This window comes from Capricornis sumatraensis, chromosome 21 (genome assembly GCF_032405125.1).
Source record: "Capricornis sumatraensis isolate serow.1 chromosome 21, serow.2, whole genome shotgun sequence".
NCBI lineage: Eukaryota > Metazoa > Chordata > Mammalia > Artiodactyla > Bovidae > Capricornis > Capricornis sumatraensis.
The window spans coordinates 52,500,154-52,520,321 of record NC_091089.1 but is presented as its reverse complement, the minus strand read 5'-3'; the positions used below and the strand labels follow the sequence as shown (position 1 = coordinate 52,520,321).

The 20,168-nt window shown below is 43.4% G+C and overlaps 1 protein-coding gene across 17 annotated transcripts in view; it reads left to right on the top strand.

Moving 5' to 3' along the window:
- Positions 1-10,976: 10,976 nt before the first annotated feature.
- Positions 10,977-20,168, top strand: part of MBD1 (methyl-CpG binding domain protein 1) — a 59,789-nt gene continuing 50,597 nt past the window's right edge. For all 17 annotated transcript variants that reach the window (XM_068993798.1, XM_068993803.1, XM_068993802.1 and 14 more), the window contains exons 1-7: positions 10,977-11,103; positions 12,343-12,476; positions 18,901-19,015; positions 19,103-19,269; positions 19,351-19,433; positions 19,597-19,637; positions 20,011-20,157. In XM_068993798.1, coding sequence (XP_068849899.1) covers positions 12,367-12,476; positions 18,901-19,015; positions 19,103-19,269; positions 19,351-19,433; positions 19,597-19,637; positions 20,011-20,157 — 663 coding nt within the window. In that variant the 5' untranslated portion in view covers positions 10,977-11,103; positions 12,343-12,366. The remainder of the gene's footprint in view (positions 11,104-12,342; positions 12,477-18,900; positions 19,016-19,102; positions 19,270-19,350; positions 19,434-19,596; positions 19,638-20,010; positions 20,158-20,168) is intronic.

Genomic DNA, 20,168 nt, shown 5'->3' with positions numbered 1-20,168 from the left:
ATCTTGCTGCCGTTGGGTTATACAGCCGACGGGAGGTTCATGAAATCTCATGGGCTTCTGACTATTCTTGTGTATCATGTCCAGTGAAATCAGTCCCTTGGTTGCTATCTATGTGAGTAGGACTTTGTACACATTTTCCAACTTGGTCAAGCCCGTAATGGTGACTGTTTGATTTGCTCTTTTACTAGCCAAGGATTGCATCAGACTGGTGGCAGTAGCAGCAAGGTTAATGTGTGGTTGTGTCCCTCTGATAAGGGTAGTATGGGTCGATATAGTCCACCTTTCATCTGATCAGTGGATCAGTGGCTCAGCCAATGGAACCAAGGATATAGCTCAGGGATCATTGCTGCAGGTTATAGTGGGGCAGTCTCATTTCCATTTTTGTCCCTTTTAGAGAGTATAGAGACTCTTATTAGTGGCAAATGAGAGACTATTGGCCTCATTAGTGCCAAATGAGGTATGAAAATATGCCAATAACCTGGTAATCTCCCCCCACCCAAGATTGTAATTCCCTGACTAGCTGTGGAATGGCCAAGTCTTGCTGTTGTTATTGTTCATTCAATAAGTTAATGTCTGATTCTTTGCAACATAGAATGCAGCATGCCAGGCTTCCCATCCTTCACTATCTCCCAGAATGTGCTCAAGTTCATATCCATAGAGTTGGTGATGGTATCCAACCATCTCGTCCTCTGCTTCTCCCTTCTTTTGCCATCAATCTTTCCCAGAATCAGAGTCTTTTCCAATAAGTCAACTTCTTCATCAGGTGGCCAAACTATTGGAGCTTCAACTTCAGCATCAGTCCTTTCAATAAATATTCGGAGTTGATTTACTTTAGGACTGACTGGTCTGTTCTCCTTGTTGTCCAAGGGACTCTCAAGAGTCTTCTTCAGCACCACAATTATAAATCATCAGTTCTTCAGCACTCAGCCTTCTTTATGGTTCAACTCACACATCTATACCTAACTACTGGAAAAACCATAGCTTTGACTATACAGACCTTTGTCAGCATAGTGATGTCTCCACTTTTTAATATGCTGTCTCAGTCAGTTCAGTCAGTTCAGTTCAGTTGCTCAATTGTGCTCAACTCTTTGTGACCCCATGGAGTGCAGCATGCCAAGCCTCCCTGTCCATCACTAATTCCCAGAGTTGACTCAAACTCATGTCCATTGAGTAGATGATGCCATCCAAACATCTCATCTTCTGTTGTTCCCTTCTCTTCCTGCCTTCAATCTTTCCTAGTATCAGGGTCTTTTCAAATGAGTCAGTTCTTTGCATCAGGTGGCCAAAGTATTGGAGTTTTATTTTCAACATCAGTCCTTTCAATGATCACTCAGGACTGATTTTCTTTAGCATGGACTGGTTGGATCTCCTTGCAGTTCAAGGGACTCTCAAGAGACTTCTCCAACACCATAGTTCAAAAGCATCAATACTTTGGCACTCAGCTTTCTTTACAGTCCAGCTCTCACATCCATCCATACATGACTACTGGAAAAACCATAGCCTTCACTAGACGGAACTTTGTTGGCAAAGTAATGTCTCTGCTTTTCAATATGCTCTCTAGGTTGGTCATAACTTTTCTTCCAAGGAGTAAGCATCTTTTTATTCACAGCTGCAGTCACCATCTGCAGTGATTTTGGAGACCCCCTGCCCCAATAAAGTCTGTCACTGTTTCCACTGTCTCCCCATCTATTTGCCATGAAGTGATGGGGCCAGATGCCATGATCTTCGTTTTCTGAATGTTGAGCTTTAAGCCATCTTTTTCACTCTCCTCTTTCACTTTCAACAAGAGGCTTTTTCGCTCCTCTTCACTTTCCGCCATAAGGGTGGTGTCATCTGCATATCTGAGGTTATTGATATTTCTCCCAACTATCTTGATTCCAGCTTGTGTCTCATACAGTCCAGCATTTCTCATGATGTACTCTGCATAGAAGTTAAATAAGCAGGGTGACAATATACAGCCTTGACGTACTCCTTTTCCTATTTGGAACCAGTCTGTTGTTCCATGTCCAGTTCTAACTGTTGCTTCCTGACCTACATACAGATTTCTCAAGAGGCAGGTCAGGTGGTCTGGTATTTCCATCTCTTTCAGAATTTGCTCCAGTTTATTGTGACCCACACAGTCAAAGGCTTTGGCATAGTCAATAAAGCAGAAATAGATGTTTTTCTGGAACTCTTGCTTTTTTGATGATCCAGCGGATGTTGGCAATTTGATCTCTGGTTCCTCTGCCTTTTCTAAAACCAGCTTGAACATCTGGAAGTTCACGGTTCATGTATTGCTGAAGCCTGGCTTGGAGAATTTTGAGCATTACTTTGCTAGCATGTGAGATGAGTGCAATTGTGCAGTAGATTGAGCATTCTTTGGCATTGCCTTTCTTTGGGATTGGAATGAAAACTGATCTTTTCCAGTGCTGTGGTCACTGCTGAGTTTTCCAAATTGTCTGGTATATTGAGCGCAGCACTTTTTCAGCATCATCTTTTAGGATCTGAAATATCTCAGCTGGAATTCCATCACCTCCACTAGCTTTGTTTGTAGTGATGCTTCCTAAGGCCCACTTAACTTCACATTCCAGGATGTCTGGCTCTAGGTGAGTGATCACACCATCGTGATTATGTGGGTCGTGAAGATCTTTTTTGTACTGTTCTTCTGTGTATTTTTGCCACCTCTTCTTAATATCTTCTGCTTCTGTCAGGTCCATACCATTTCTGTCCTTTATCAAGCCCATCTTTGCATGAAATGTTCCCTTGGTATCTCTAATTTTCTTGAAGAGATCTCTAGTCTTTCCCATTCTATTGTTTTCCTCTATTTCTTTGCACTGATCACTGAGGAAGGCTTTCTTATCTCTCCTTGCCATTCTTTGGAACTCTGTATTCAAATGTGTATATCTTTCCTTTTCTCCTTTGCTTTTCACTTCTCTTCTTTTCACAGCTATTTGTAAGGCCTCCTCAGACAGCCATTTTGCTTTTTTGCATTTCTTTTTCTTGTGGATGGTCTTGATCCCTGCCTCCTGTACAACGTTATGAACCTCCATTCATTGTTCATCAGGCACTCTACCTATCAGATCTAGTCTCTTAAATCTATTTCTCACTTCCACTGTATAATCGTTAGGGATTTGATTTAGGTCATACCTGAATGGTCTAGTGGTTTTCCATACTTTCTTCACTCTAAGTCTGAATTTGGCAATAAGGAGTTCATGAGCTGAGTCACAGTCAGCTCCCAGTCTTGTTTTTGCTGACTGTATAGAGCTTCTCCATCGTTGGCTGCAAAGAATATAATCAATCTGATTTCGGTGTTGACCGTCTGGTGATGTCCATGTGTAGAGTCTTCTCTTGTGTTGTTGGAAGAGGGTGTTTGCTACGACCAGTGCATTCTCTTGGCAGAACTCTGTTAGCCTTTGCCTTGCTTCATTCTGTACTCCAAGGCCAAACTTGCCTGTTACTCTAGATGTTTCTTGACTTACTACTTTGCCATTCCAGTCCCTTATAATACATGTATATTATATATACCTATATATTATATACCTATATATAATATATATAATATGCTGTCTAGGTCTGTCATAACTTTTCTTCCAAGGAACAATTCTCTTTTACTTTCATGGTTCAGTCACAATATGCAGTGATTTTGGAGCTCAAGAAAATAAAATCTGTCACTGTTTCTATTTTTCCCCCTTATATTTGCCATGAAGTGATTGAACTGGATGCCATGAGCTTAGTTTTCTGAATGTTGCATTTTAAGCCAGCTTTTCCATGCTCCTCTTTCACCTTTGTCAAAAGGCTCTTTAGTTCTTCTTTGCTTTCTGCCATAAGGGTGGTGTCACCTGCATATCTGAAGTTATTGATATTTCCCCTGGCAATCTTGACTCCAGCTTGTGCTTCATCCAGCCTGGCATTTCGCTTGATGTACTCTGCATATAAGTTAAATAAGCAGGGTGACAATATACAGCTTTGACGTACTCCTTTCCCAATTTGGAACTTCCTTCCCAATTTGGGATTCCAATCTCCTGTATTGGAATTTCCCAGTCCATTGTTCCATGTACGGTTCTAACTGTTGCTTCTTGATCTGCTAATAGGTTTCACAGGAGGCAGGTAAGGTGGTCTGGTATTCCATCTCTGTAGGAATTGTCTACAGTTTGTTGTGATCCACACATTCAAAGGCTTTCAGTTCAGTCGCTCAGTTTTGTCTGATTCTTTGTGACCCCATGGACTGCAGCACACCAGGCCTCCCTGTCCATCACCAACTCCTGGAGTTTGCTCAGACTCATGTCCATCAAGTTGGTGATGCCATCCAACCATCTCACCTTCTATTGTCCCCTTCTCTTCATGCCTTCAATCTTTCCCAGAATCAGAGTCTTTTGAATGAGTCAGTTCTTCCCATCAGGTGGCCAAAGTACTGGAGTTTCATTTTCAGCATCAGTCCTTTCAGTGAATATTCAGGACTGATTTCCTTTAGCATGGACTAGTTCGATCTCCTTGCAGTTCAAGGGACTTTCAAGAGTCTTCTCCAAAACCACAGTTGGAAAGCATCAATTCTTTGGTGCTCAGCTTTCTTTATAGTTCAACTCTCACATCCATACATGACGACTGGAAAAAAAAATAGCCTTGACTAGATGGACCTTTGCTGGCAAAGTATTGTCTCTGCCTTTTAATATGCTGTCTATGTTGGTCATAGCTTTTCTTCCAAGAAGCAAGTGTCTTTTAATTTCATGGCTACTGCCACCATCTGCAGTGATTTTGGAGGCTCCCCAAATAAAGTGTGTCACTGTTTCCATTGTTTCCCCATCTATTTGCCATGAAGTGATGGGACCGGATGCCATGATCTTCATTTTCTGAATGTTGAGTTTTAAGCCAACTCTCCTCTTTCACTTTCATCAAGAGGCTCTTTAGTTCTTCTTCACTTTCTGCCATAAGGGTGGTGTCATCTGCATACCTGAGGCTATTGATATTTCTCCCAACTATCTTGATTCCAGCTTGTGCTTCATTCAGCCCAGCTTTTCTCAGGATGCACTCTCCATATAAGCTAAATAAGCAAGGTGATAATATACAGCCTTGACATACTCCTTTCCCAATTTGGAACCAGTCTGTTGTTCCAAGTATGGTTCTAACTGTTGCTTTCTGACTGCACACAGATTTCTCAGGAGGCAGGTCAGGTGGTCTGGTATTTCCATCTCTTTAAGAATTTTCCAGTTTGTTTTGATCCACACAGGCAAAGGCTTTGGCATAGTCAATGAAGCAGAGTTCAGTTTAGTTCAGTCACTCAGTCGTGTCCAACTCTTTGCGACCCCATGAATCGCAGCATGCCAGGCCTCCCTGTTCATCACCATCTCCCGGAGTTCACTCAGAGTCTTGTCCATCGAGTCCGTGATGCCATCCAGCCATCTCATCCTCGGTCGTCCCCTTCTCCTCCTGCCCCCAATCCCTCCCAGCATCAGAGTCTTTTCCAATGAGTCAACTCTTCTCATGAGGTGGCCAAAGTACTGGAGTTTCAGCTTTAGCATCATTCCTTCCAAGGAAATCCCAGGGTTGATCTCCTTCAGAATGGACTGGTTGGATCTCCTTGCAGTCCAAGGGACTCTCAAGAGTCTTCTCCAACACCACAGTTCAAAAGCATCAATTCTTCGGTGCTCAGCCTTCTTCACAGTCCAACTCTCACATCCATACATGACCACAGGAAAAACCATAGCCTTGACTAGACGGACCTTAGTTGGCAAAGTAAGGTCTCTGCTTTTGAATATGCTATCTAGGTTGGTCATAACTTTTCTTCCAAGGAGTAAGTGTCTTTTAATTTCATGGCTGCAGTCACCATCTGCAGTGATTTTGGAGCCCCAAAAAATAAAGTCTGACACTGTTTCCACTGTTTCCCCATCTATTCCCCACGACGTGATGGGACCGGATGCCATGATCTTCGTTTCCTGAATGTTGAGCTTTAAGCCAACTTTTTCGCTCTCCTCTTTCACTTTCATCAAGAGGCTTTTTAGTTCCTCTTCACTTTCTGCCATAAGGGTGGCGTCAAGTAGATGTTTTTCTGGAGTTCGCTCGCTTTTTTGATGACCCAACGAATGCTGGCAATTTGATCTCTGGTTCCTCTGCCTTTTCAAAACCAGCTTGAACATCTGGAAGTTCATGGTTCACATACTATTGAAGACTGGCTTGGAGAATTTTGAGTGTTAGTTTACTAGCATGTGAGATGAGTGCAATTGTGTGGTAGTTTGAGCATTCTTTGGCATTGCCTTTCTTTGGGATTGGAATGAAAACTGATCTTTTCCAGTCCTGTGGCCACTGCTGAGTTTTCCAAATTGTCTGGTATATTGAGTGCAGCACTTTCACAACATCATCTTTTAGGATTTGAAATAGCTCAGTTGGAATCCATCACCTCCACTAGCTTTGTTCATAGTGATGCTTCCTAAGCATCACTTGACTTCACATTCCAGGATGTCTGGCTCTAGGTGAGTGATCACACCATTGTGATTATCTGGGTTGTGAAGATCTTTTTTTAAAATAGTTCTTCTGTGTATATGAGCTTCCCTTGTAGCTCACTCAGTAAAGAATCTGCCTGCAATGCAGGGGACCTGGGTTTGATTCCTGGGTTGGGAAGATTCCCTAGAGAAGGAAATAGCAACCAAGTCCAGTATCTTTGCCTGGAAAATCTCATGGATAGAGAAGCCTGGTGGGCTGTAGTCCATGGGGTTGCAAAGAGTCAGGCACGACTGAGCGACTAACATTTACTTACTTACTCTGTGTATTCTTGCCACCTCTTCTTAATATCTTCTGCTTCTGTTAGGTCCATACCATTTCTGTCCTTTATTGTGCCCATCTTTGCATGAAATTTTCCCTTGGTATCTCTAATTTTCTTGAGGAGATCTCTAGTGTTTCCCATTCTATTGTTTTCCTCTATTTCTTTGCATTATTCACTTAAGAAAGCTTTCTTATCTCTCCTTGCTATTCTTTGGAACTCTGTATTCAGATGGGTATATCTTTCCTTTTCTCTTTGCCTTTCGCTTCTCTTCTTTTCTCAGCTATTTGTAAGGCCTCCTCAGACAACCATTTTAACTTTTTTGCATTTCTTTTTCTTGTGGATGGTCTTGATCCTTGCCTCCTGTACAATGTCATGAACCTCCATCCATAGTTCTTCAGGCATTCTGTCCAATCTAATCCCTTGATCTGTTTGTCACTTCCACTGTATAACTGTAAGGGATTTTATTTAGGTCATACCTGAATGGTCTAGTGGTTTTCCCTACTTTCTTCACTCTAAGTCTGAATTTGGCAATTAGGAGTTCATGAGCTGAGTCCAGTCAGCTCCCAGTCTTGTTTTTGCTGACTGTATAAAGCTTCTCCGTCTATGGCTGCAAAGAATATAATCAATCTGATTTCGGTGTTGACCATCTGGTGATGTCTATGTGTAGAGTCTTCTTTTGTGTTGTTGAAAGAGGGCATTTGCTATGACCAGTGCATTCTCTTGGCAAAATTGTGAGCATTTGCCCTACTTCATTCTGTACTCCAAGGCCAAACTTGCCTGTCACTCCAGGTATCTCTTGATTTCGTACTTTTTCATTCCAGTCCCCTATGATGTAAAGGGCATCTTTTTTTTTTTTGGAGATACTTCTAGAAGGTCTTGTCAGTCTTCATAGAACCCTTCAACTTCAGCTTCTTAAGCATTACTGGTCGGGGCATAGACTTGGATTACTGTGATATTGAATGGTTTGCCTTGGAAATGAACAGAGATCATTCTTTCATTTTTGAGATTGCAGCCAAGTATTGCATTTCAGACTCTTTTGTTGACTATGAGGGCTACTCCATTTCTTCTAAGGGTTTCTTGCCCACAGTAGAAGATATAATGATCTGAGTTAAATTCATCCTTCCAGTCCATTTTAGTTCACTGATTCCTAAAATGTCAATGTTCATTCTTGCCATCTCCTGTTTGACCACTTCCAATTTACCTCGATTCATGGGCCTAACATTCCAGGTTCTTATGCAATATTGTTCTTTACAGCATCACATTTTACTTCCATCACCAGTCACATCCACAACTGGGTGTTGTTTTTGCTTTGCCTCCATCTCTTCATTCTTTCCGGAGTTATTTCTCCACTGATCTCTAGTAGCATATTGGGCACCAACCAACCTGGGGAGTTCATAGTTCAGTGTCTTATATTTTGTCTTTTCATACTGTTCATGGGGTTCTCAAGGCAAGAATGCTAAAGTGGACCACAGTTTGTCAGAACTCTCCACCATGACCTGTCCGTCATGGTTGGCCCTACATGTTATGGCTCATAGTTTCATTGAGTTAGACAAAGCTGTGGTCCATGTGATCAGTTTGATTAGTTTTCTGTGATTGTGGGTTTCATTCTATCTATCCTCTGATGGATAAGATAAGAGGCTTATGGAAGCTTCCTGATGGGAGAGACTGACTGAGGGGGAAATTAGGTCTTGTTCTGATGGGCAGGGCCATGCTCAATAAATTTTTAATCCAATTTTCTGTTAATGGGTGGGGCTGTTTTCCCATCTTGTTGTTTAACCTGAGGCCCAACTATGGTGGAGTTCATGAAGATAATGGCAACCTCCTTCAAAAGCTCTGGTGCAGGCACTGCCATATTCAGTGTCCCCGACTCTGTAGCAGACCACCCACACCTCCTCCAGAGACTCCTGGACACTCCTGGGCAAGTCTGAGTCAGTCTTTTGTGGGGTCACTGCTCCTTTCTTCTGGGTCCTGGTGCACACAAGCTTTTGTTTGTGCCAAGAGTCTGTTTCCCCAGTCCTATGTACATTCTGGTGACTCTATGGTGCAGTTAATGGCAACCTCCTCCAATAGGGCTTATGTTATATCCAGGTCTGCTGCACCTAGAGCCCCTGCAGCAGGCCACTGCTGACCCGTACCTCTGGAGGAGACACTCAAACATTCAAAGACAGGTCTGGCTCAGTTTCTGTGGGGCACAAGGTTTTTTTTGAGCCCTTGCAATGCCTCTGGAAGGTAATTTTCTTGAAGAGATCTCTAATTTTCTTGAAGAGATCTCTAGTCTTTCCCATTCTATTGTTTTCTTCTATTTCTTTGCATTGTTCACTTAGGAAGTCTTTCTCATCTCTCCTTGCTATTCTTTGGAACTCTGTATTCAGATGGCTATATTTTTCCTTTTCTTCTTTGTCTTTTGCTTCTCTTCTTTTCTCAGCTATTTATAAGGCCTCCTCAGATAACCATTTTGCCTTTTTACATTTTTTCTTCTGGAGGATGGTTTTGATCACAGCCTCCTGTACAATGTTACAATCCTCTGTGCATAGCTCTTCAGGCGCTGTATCAGATCAAATTTCTTGAATCTATTTGTCACTCCTGGTGTATAATCATAAGCAATTTGATTTAGGTCATACCTGAATGGTGTAGCAGTTTTCCCTAGTTTTTCAATTCACGTCTGAATTTTGCAATACGGAGTTCATGATCTGAACCACAGTCAGCTCCCAGTCTTCTTTTTACTGACTGTATAGAGCTTCTCCATCTTTAGCTGCAAAGAATACACTCAATCTGATTTCAGTATGGACCATCTGGTGATGTCCAGGTGTAGCATCTTCTTTTGAAGACAGGTTTTAGGAACACTTATGAGTTAAAGAGGCAGGGAGGTCTCATCATGGCCAAAGGTGATTGGAAGTAAGGAAAGCGAGGTAATTAGAGTGGTGTAGTCAAGCTTAATGGCTCTTCATAGGAGACCTGTTCATAAGATGGCAGTGTTAGCATGTTCTGAGGATGGAGTTTTTCACCCTTTGTTATTAAAACATCATCCATCTGACGCTCATGCAGGCCCAGTTGGATAGTCGGTAGTCTCAAGTGGTCTGAACTGGCCAAGAACCGGCTCCATGTTACTGAAAAACAATTTAACCAACTGTTACTACAGTGATCCAAATGTCAGAGGTATTACATATAGAAAAGCTAGAGGAAGTTTAGTTTAAAATCAACTAAAAGCAGGCAACTGAAAGTAAGCATGGCAGGTTAGGTTTGGCGGGTCTTCTCAGGTTAGCTCTTGGTTTCATTACTAACCAAGAAGCACATCATGCCAATGGGAAGCAGATTTTTGTTTTCCCCCTCCCCCAGGGGTCTCATAACTTTTATTCCTCAAAAATCATTAACCGTCTGGATCAGCAAAAGGCATTCTTCCAATTTTCCTATCAGATGAAGGCAAGGGTAAAAGCTGATACTGAGCTTCTCTGGCAGGACGCATTCTTTCTGAGTAGGCTAAAGCTCAATCATGCAGAAAAGGGAAGAGGCAGAATTGTGTCTTAGTCCTACGATGGAGCTGAAAAACACGGAGTCAGCGTGGTCCAGCTACACAATATCTCTTCTGAACTTTACATAAAATGTGTCACTGTGATATATATATCCTTCGATTCAAAAATGTATGTAACTGTGTCTTCCAATGAAAACAAGTGGAACAATCCGTAGAGTCTTCCGAAACACTGTCTTTAAGTTTAGAGCCCTCAGGTTGGAACAAATAAAATTTCCTATTTCTCCTTTAGACCGACTACTGCTTCATTTTTCCTTGAAAGGAGGAAGGATAGAGCACATGTGCAAACAAGGCTAAAAAGTGGGCAAAGAGGGCTTACAGACCCAGCCTTTTCCACCCCTCCCTCTTAGTTACCTCTTGTAGGGACCGCCACTAACAGACTAAATCCAATCCCAATCCTCCTCCTCCCCTCAAGTTGGGATAGGAAAGCACACGTGACCACAAGCTGGGCGGAGGAGCTCAAGCGGGGTGCGCAAGCTCTGCGGCTTTCTAAAGAGGCGCGAGCCTCTTAGGACGTCAGTGCGCAAGCGCAGCAGGCCGCGTCTAAAGGGGCGCGCTCCGCCGCTGGACTCAACACGCAGGCGTGGAGCTTTCCTGCTCACGACCCACGCTCCGGGGTATTAGGGCGCAGGCGTCCCGCCAGGGGGCGGAACCCGAGAGAGGGACAGCGGATTTCCGGTTCCTGGAGCAACGAACGGCCGAGGCGACGACAGCTACAGCTTCAGAGGAAGCGGCTGCGGAGGAGGAAGGCGAGGAGCCGGAGAAGGCGGGAGCCACTGGCGGGATTCTCGCCATGGGTCCACGGACCTAGAACGGTGGAAGGTTCCGGCCGGGAGCCGAGCTGGTGAGACGGTCAAGGGGGGTAGAAATGGAGACCGCTCAGGCGGAGAATGGGGAAGGGTTGAGGCTCAGAACGCTGACGGAGAGCAATGAAGGGCCCTCGGGCCTATGAGTGGGAGGAATGGCGGCCTCGGAATATTGAAGGGAGTCTTGGGAAGATTTAGGCGGAGGACAGGGAGGACTAGGGGCCCCGAAGGCTGACAGGTGGAAGTGTCGGGCTCTTGAACAAGGACCCAGAGGCATGGGGAGGATCCGAACGCTGAGGGGAGATATCGGGGCCTCTCGGGTTGAGGAGAGAGAAATGGGGGTCCAGGATGCTAAAGGGAAGAAATGAGCGGCCCTCGGGCTAATGACGGGGAGAAATGAGGAGTTGGAACGCTGAAAGGGAGGGACGGGGGTCTCGTATGAAGGACGATAAGAAATAGGGGACAGAACGCCAACAGTTAGGGATGGCTTGGTCTTGGACCAAGAGGAGAGGAATGGGGTGGGGGGTTCAGATGCTAAAGGGAGAAATCAGAGTGTCTCAAGCTGATGAGAGTAACGGAGGGTGAGGACTCCAAAGGAAACTTGTTAACTGCAGAAGAGGAAAACAGGGAGTGTTCGGAGACTTGGGAAGCAGTTGGGACTCAAAACACTGACAGAGCGAAAGTGAGATGGGGAGGCGTTAGGAGAGGGGACCGAGGGAATGAGGGGCTGTTCAGGTCAAGGATGCAGGGGAGCTGGGTATTCTTGGGCAGAGGACAGGGAAATGAAGGCAGTACTACTGAGGTAGAAGGATAAGAGGACAGCAGACAGGAAAGGAATGGGAGGGTTAAAAGACTAACAGAAACTAGTGACTCTTGGGTCAAGGAAGGGAATGAATGGGAGGTTAGGATACTGAGCTAGGCAAGTCCTGTGGAGGCCTTTCGCACTAGAGATGGGAGGAATGCGGTCTCTCTGGCTGAGGCTAGGGAGGTACTGGGGATTAGGACGGTGAGAGTGAGGAATGCGTTGAGGATGGGGACCCTTGGGTTGAGGATGGGGCTGCCAGATCAAGAAGCGGGGGGGATGACAAGCTCCTGGGCCCAGGACAGGGAAGAATGAAGTGGGAATGGGGCTTTACCCTTCCTTATGTTGGCCAGTTGCTTGTGGCAGGTCCTAGTCTTAAACAAGCATGAATAGAAACACAGGTTTGTGTGGCCTGGGGCACAACATGTCCTGTTCTAAAGCTTCAGTTTTTCCCACTGCCCCTTCTGTGTTGCAGGCGGCTACTTCTTCCGTGGTCCCCATGGCTGAGGACTGGCTGGACTGCCCAGCTCTGGGCCCTGGCTGGAAGCGCCGTGAAGTTTTTCGCAAGTCAGGTGCCACCTGTGGACGCTCAGACACCTACTACCAGAGGTACTGGGTGGGTTGTGGACAAAGGGGTTAGGGCTGAACCTGGTTAGGCAGGGTGGAATCAGGGGTTTGTGATTAGATTTATGGGTATGCATGTACAGTTGATCCTTATTATCTGAAAGGTTCTATATTTGAAGATTTGGTTATTCACTAAGATTTGTTGTTTGTACCCCCGAAGTCATACTCAACTGTGTTTTCATGATCATTTGTGGATATGCACAGAGCAGCAAAAAATAGGTCGCCTGATGCCTGCGTTCCCAGCTAAGATTCAATGAAGATTTCTTATATTAGCTCTCAAGCTGTAAACAAGTATCCTTATTGAGGGCTACTTAGTGTTCTGTTTTTTTGCACTTTTTAGTGGTGATTTTGCTCTGTAGAGTTGCCCCCGAGTGTAGTGTTGAAGTGCTGTCAGTGATCTAAGTGCAGGAAGTCTGTTTTGTGCTATATGGAGAAAATGCATGTTAAATAAGCTTTGTTCAGGCATGAGTCGCAGTGCTGTTGGCTGTGAGTTCAATGTTAATGAATCAAAAAGGCAGTATATCTAGAAAAAAAAGAGGAAATTAGCCAATTAGTATGTAAGGCTGCTCCAGGAAATGCTAAAGTAACGTCTATAGTACATGATGAAGCTAAGGAAAAGGTGAAAAAGTGGCTAAATCTGTGGATCCATGAGATGGTGACCAGGGTTTCGTGGACAGTGTGGTGAAGCCAAAAGCAAAGGACAACGGCTGTCATGTTCCCAGGGTTAGGGAAACAGTAAGCCTGTTTCACCTGGTCCTGGCTAGCTCACACGTTTCCAAAGGTGATACTTTGTGAAAAGTGTTAAATTTGCAAGTGAGGCAGGTTCTGAAGATAAAAGAGTCCATGGAAGAATTTTTAAAAACACCTGATAGGTGCTATACAGGAAAAGGGTTATGAGGAAGAGTAGGTTTTCAGTGCTGATGAGGCTGGCTTGGTTTACAAGGACATTGACAACGGAACCTGTATAACACAGATGGCTTCCAAAACTGCTATTGTTAAATCATTCAAAGACCATGTAGTTAATTATTTGTAAGAGGACTATATTAAATGAGGTGTCTTTAAACAGAAATACACAAAACAAGGTAATATACTGATTGGTTGACAAAAATGTGACCAGAGGCTTACAGGACCCTAACCTGTAGTTCCCCTAGGAGCAGTGATTCTGTACTCACTAATTCAGTGTTCAAAGTGACTTTATAGAACCGAATTACTGTGAATAATGGAAATTGACTATAAACACATGAAAATATGTGTTTATAAAAAAGTTACATTTAAGGATTTGAGGTCTTTTAGAATATGTTAGTCATGTAGTTATTAAATTTTCTAAACTTTTTTGTGTATAAGTTGTTCTTTGCTTAGAGGAATATAGTAAAATTGTAACTAGAATTACATTTATTTATATGCTTATAAATAAGCATTTTTATGTCTATATTGTACATTTATTCATGTATTTACAGTTTTTATAGAACTTTCAAAATGAGTGCAGTGATTGAGAATAGAAGAGGCCAGAGGTTTTACCCAAATTAGGGCAAGATAACAAGTGAGTGTGTTTCAGTTTTGGAGGTGCCAGTAGGAGATATGGGACCCCTAGGTCAGAGGTGACTGACAGTTCATTCCTCACTACATCAGCAGTATCCTTACGTCATCATTCTTGTGTCAGTTCCCCAAATGCCAATTCCCACAGGGTGACGTGAAGAGGGCTACTTAATTAGCATCTGCACATGCACTCTTGTGGGAAAGGAACTCCGAGCTTAAGGAATCCAATCTTTAATAATGTAGGACAGTAAGGATGCCTTCCTTGCTGTGGAAGAACACCCTATCTCTTATCTTCCAAGGCTGATGCTGTACACACATCCTTGAAAAGATAGCTGCTTGCAAAGGGTAGTCAATGCCTCTCTTGCAAGACATGCAAAAATGTGAGTGACCTGTGGAGTGTTGTCTCCCAACATCAGTGACTTATGCTTTGTTTTGTATGTAGTTGCATTTATTTGTTTACACCTGTATTTGTATGTATATTGTTTGTACACATACACTTGACCCTTGAACCATGTAGGGATTAGGGGAGCCAATCCCCTGTGCAGTCAAAAATACACATATAACTTTTGACTCCTTAAAAGCTTAACTACTAATAGTCTACTGTTGACTGGAAGCCTTATCAATAACAAATCATTGGCTAACACATACTTTGTATGGTGTATGTATTACATACTGTATTCTTGTGGGAAAATAAGCTAGAGAAGAGATTAAAGAAAATCATGTGGGAGTTCCTTGGTTGCCTAGTGGTTAGGATTCCAGGCTTTCACTGCCATGGCCCAGGTTCAGTCCTTGTTTGGGGAACTGAGATCCCATAGACTGAGTGGTACAGCCCAAAAAGGAGAAAATCATAAGGAAGAAAAAGTTCATTCACAGCACTGTACTGTGTTTAGCAATACATTAAATTTACATCATCTGTTTACAGGATAAGTTGTCTGACTGTCAAGTGCCTACATTAATATTATCTTACATGACACAAGGCATCGTAGATCTTATACATATTACTAATACCAGATATCAAAAATGAAAACATAATATGAAAAATTTATGTTTATTTACAGGTATAACAATTCATGCATTGATAACTGAGAAGGAGCAATATGGTTCTTTCTGGTAGCCTAGCCTGTACACTAATGAATAAATTGTTAAAAGTTTATATGGCATACAGTATTATAATCATATTTATGATACAGTGTTGTTACATTGGTGCATTTTTGGGTTTTTTCAAGCCACTTACCTGTGATGATAGGCACAGGGAGCGAGGCACACTGTATGGTAATGTAATTCTTTGACAGCATAGTTATAAAACAGTAAGAAAATTATCATGTTATTAATTTTATGTTAAATACCATTCACTTATAAATACCTGAATAAAGATAGGCTATCCATTTCGAGTCTTGCATAGATGAATACTTGGGCCATGATGATGATGGTGACACAGAAATGTCTCATACAGTTCTTCTTTTATTTTGGTTGCACTGGGTCTTGGTTGCTGCTCGGGGGCTTTTTCTAGTTGTGGCAAGTGAGGGCCGCTCTTTGTTGCTGGCATGGACTTCTCATTGTGGTGGCTTCTCATGTTGCAGAGCACAGGCTGTAGGTGCCTGGGCTTCAGTAGTTGCAACACACGGGCTTAGTTGCCCCACGGCATGTGGAATTTTCCTGGACAAGGAATCAAAACCCATGTCCCCTGCATTGGCAGGCAGGTTCTTAACCACTGGACTACTAGGGAAATTCTCATACAGTTCTTGCCTTAAAATTGTTAGATTTTCACACAAAGACTCTCACCCACAAATGTGTAAGTATTAACAGTATTAACTGTACAGCCTGGTTAAATATTTACTATTTATTAAGTGGAAGTGGATCATCACAAAGGTTTTCATCTTTGTCATCTTCACGTTGAGTAGACTAAGGAGGAAGAGAAAGGGGGTTTCGTCTTACTGAGGATGGGTGGCAGAGGCAAAAGGAGGAGGTGGGGGGAGGCAGGAGAGGCAGAAACACTTGGTGTAACTTTATAGAAATGCACTGTAATTTCTCTCTGAGTTTTTTGCTTTTTCAATTCTCCAAAAATGTTTCTACGTTGTCTCAATCTTTCTTCCTGTGTTCGCTTTAATTTTAGTGCCCATGTTATATAAAATAAAAAGTGGTCTTGAATATCAGAACCCTTCTGCTGGATTGTCTAATAACAGTTTTTTTCTGGTACCCTTCCTTCATCTTCTTCATTATCTGGTACTAGTTCAGCAGCAGTCATCTCCATCAAGTTGTCTTGTGTTAATTCCTCTGGTGTGGTGTCTATTAGCTTGAGTCCAAGATCGATGTCTTGAAACTCTTCATTCCCTCCTGGACTTTTGCCATATCCACAATCTCTTTCATGATTTCCTTGATTGACTTGGCTGTAAATTCTGGGAAGTCATGCACAACATCTGGACACAGATTTCTCTAGCAGGAAGTTATTGTTTTGTACTTGATGACTTTCACACTCTTTTCTATAACGACGATGGCATCTTCAATGGCATCCAGACTTTTAGGATGTTCTGTCTATGAAGATTCTCTTCGATAGTGTTGTCAGTTCTTTTCATAGAATTCTGCGAGTAAGGAGCCATAAAGTTCCTTTATGACCCTCTGATCTAGAGGCTGAATTAGAGACATTGTGTTTGGTGGCAAACAAACCACTTCGACACCTTTGCTGTTGAATTCATGGGGTTCTGGGTGGGCAGGGCATTGCCCAGTATCAAAAGAACTTTAAAAGCTGTCCCTTAACTGGTGAGGTACTTCCTGACTTCCTAACAGAGCATCAATGGAACCATTAAAAAAAAAAAGAATGGTTCTCACTATCAAGACCTTCTTGTACAACCAAAAGACTGGCAGCTGGTGTTTATCTTTTCCCTTCAAGGCTTGAGGGTTAGCAGCTTTATTAATAAGGGCAGTCCTGATCATAAACCTGACTGCATTTCCACAAAACTATAGAGTTAGTTTATCCCTTCCTGCCTTAAATCCTGGTGCTCTCTTTTCTTTCTTACTAATAAATGTCCTTTGCACCTTTTTTTTTTTTTTTTTTTACTTTTCAGAATAGGGTACTTTCATCTCCATTAAAAATTTGTTCAGGCAGAGAGCCTTTCTCCTCAGTGATTTTCTTAGTGGCGTTTGGGAACTTGTCTGCTGCTTCCTGGTTGGCAGAAGCCTCTTTTTCTGTTATCTTGGTGTTTGTAAAGCCAAACCATCCTTTGCTGGCATTGAATTCCCCAGCTTTAGAGCCTTCACCTTGCTTTTGCTTTAAGTTGTCATATAATGACTTGACTTTTTCTCAAAACTTGTAATTTATAGGTATGACTTTCTTATAGCCATCATGCATCCACATAAAAGCTACATTTCCAGTACAAGATAAAAACATATTTTGCAAAAAGTACAAGGTTTTCGAGCTGCTGGCATAGTTGCAGCGACAGTTTCTGAATTTTGTTTTCCTTCCTTCCTTTTTTTTTTTAAAATAATAGTCCTTACCAGTGGATGGCTTCCCTGGTGGCTCAGATGGTAAAGAACCCGCCTGCAATGCAGGAGACCCAGGTTCCATTCCTGGGACAGGAAGATCCCCTGGAGAAGGAAATGGCAACCCACTCCAGTATTCTTGCCTGAAGAATTCCATGGACAGGAGAGCCTTGTAGGCTGTAGTCCATGGGGTTGCAAAAAGTCAGACACGACTGAGCAACTGACACTTTCACTTTCACTTTATACTGGATTCATTAATCTTGAATTGGTGGGCACCCACAGCTGCAGACCTCAATCTGTGGTACATGTCAAGCTATTCAGCTTTTTCCTGTAATGTTATGACTTTTCTCTGCTTCTTGGGAGCACTTCCAGTATCACAAGTGACACTGTTACGGATCCCAAGGTGTTATTAAAAGCTTACAGTATTGCACTAAATACAGTGAAAATGACATGAGAAAAACTACTGCAAGCGGTCACTTTCTGCTGTGATGCTCAATTTTATGGAGAAACAAACTGCTCACAGAGATGATTAGCCTTCCATGGCATTTAAAGTAAATACTTCAACACCTGAGTTTGCTGCAGCAGCAACAGGAGGTGGCTGTGAGATGACTATAGTAGTATGACACGTGCTACAGTTGATTTTGTGCAGATATGATGTAATATTGCATCTTTATTTTTGTTTACGTTTCTCTTGACTGCAAATGGTTGCCACATATGATCTTAAGTATTTGTGTACATGTTTTGGTAAATTTTAACTTTTTATAATAGACTTCATATATGTATCTTATGGTGGTAAATGATAAAATAGATTAGTATCTACATATATTTTATGCATTCATGGCACACCTTTTTCTTAATTTTTTCAATATCTCTAGGCTACATGATTCATCGAATTGTTTTAAGTAGTCACAAATCTCCAAAAACTTTTTCAGTAAATTTATTGAAAAAAAATTCATGTGTAAGTGGACCTATGCAGTTTATACATGTGTTGTTCAAGAGCCAGCTATATTTAAAACATGTTTTTTTCTTGTATAAATTTTGTGTACATAGTATGTAATGTTAATATATGTATGTTATTTAATTAATTGGTGTTGCTACTTGTATTTCCTTTCACTTGAATGCCGGTAGTAGCACACATTATAAATCTGTGCATATCCATTTACATTTATCTTATTTATTAATCTTTGTCTACATGCTGGCATTTATACACCTTTTATATTCCAGCTGTTTGGAGTTATTTGGGGTAGTTTCTTGGTTGGGGTTCATAGGTTGATCCCAGGCTGCTTCCTGTATCCCACCAGCTCTACAGGCCTCTTCAGCAGCCCTGTGGGAGTGTTGTGTGGGTGGAGTGGCAGTAGCTCCATCTAGGTACCAACCTGTCCTGGCCCATCCCCAGCCCCACAGGAGACAGGATCCGAAGCAAAGTTGAGCTGACCCGATACCTGGGCCCTGCATGTGATCTCACCCTCTTCGACTTCAAACAGGGCGTCCTCTGCTATCCATCCTCCAAGGTACTGTACAGTCTGGAATACTCGGGCGCGGGTGCTGAGCCTCCTGACACCCGCCCACTGGTCTCCTGCCCTTGCTCTTATCTCCAGGCCCACTCCTTGGCCATCACCAGCAGGAAGCGGAAGAAGCCTTCAAAGCCAGCCAAGGCTCGGAAGTGTCAGGTTGGACCTCAGAAGAGTGAAGTCAGGAAGGAGGCACCAAGGGATGACACCAAGGCTGACACTGACACAGTCCCAGCTTCACTTCCTGCCCCTGGGTGAGTGTTGAGCTAGAGCCAAGTCCGTGAGGGTTCTTTTTGGGGGTGCACTCGGCCCCACACCCATGTTTCCCATCCTAGGTGCTGTGAGAACTGTGGAATCAGCTTTTCAGGAGATGGCACCCGAAGGCAGCGGCTCAAGACTTTGTGCAAGGACTGCCGAGGTGAGTGGCCCCTGGGGCACTGGGAGGTAGAGCTGGAGCAGCCTCGGTGTCAGGCTGGCATACAGATATCTGGCTGGGGGCTGAATGGTAGATGACAGGGCAGAGGGAGTCATGAGGTCAGATACCTGATGCTCCTTTAACATTTCTCTCTCCCTCCCTGCAGCACAGAGGATCGCTTTCAATCGGGAGCAGAGGATGTTTAAGGTAAGCACAGCCTACTTCCTCCTCACAAGTGTGCGGTGGGAGCAGGATGTGACGGGGGCTGGTCGGAGTCTGAAGGAACAGTGATGGATCCTCTGGGTTGTCAGGGTCATTTTTTAGGGAGCTGGCTGCAGGCAGTCGACAGTAATGGAAGTTAATCAGTAGACACTGTGATAAGGGTCACAGGGGAGAGTAGACGTTGTTTACGGCCTCAGTGATGGTGGCTAGTCACTAGTTACTAGACAGTGATGAGGCAGACGGGGGACCAGCAGACGTGGTGATGGGGGCCAATGTGGGGTCAGCAGACACGTGAGGGGCAGTGCTCCTGGAGCCACTCCGCTTGGACCCGTGACCTTGCCCCACCCATTCCTGGCAGCGTGTGGGCTGCGGGGAGTGTACGGCCTGCCAGGTAAAGGAAGATTGTGGGGCCTGCTCCACCTGCCTCCTGCAGTTGCCCCATGATGTGGCCTCGGGGCTGTTCTGCAAGTGTGAGCGAAGACGGTGCCTCCGCATTGTGGAAAGGGTGAGTCAGGC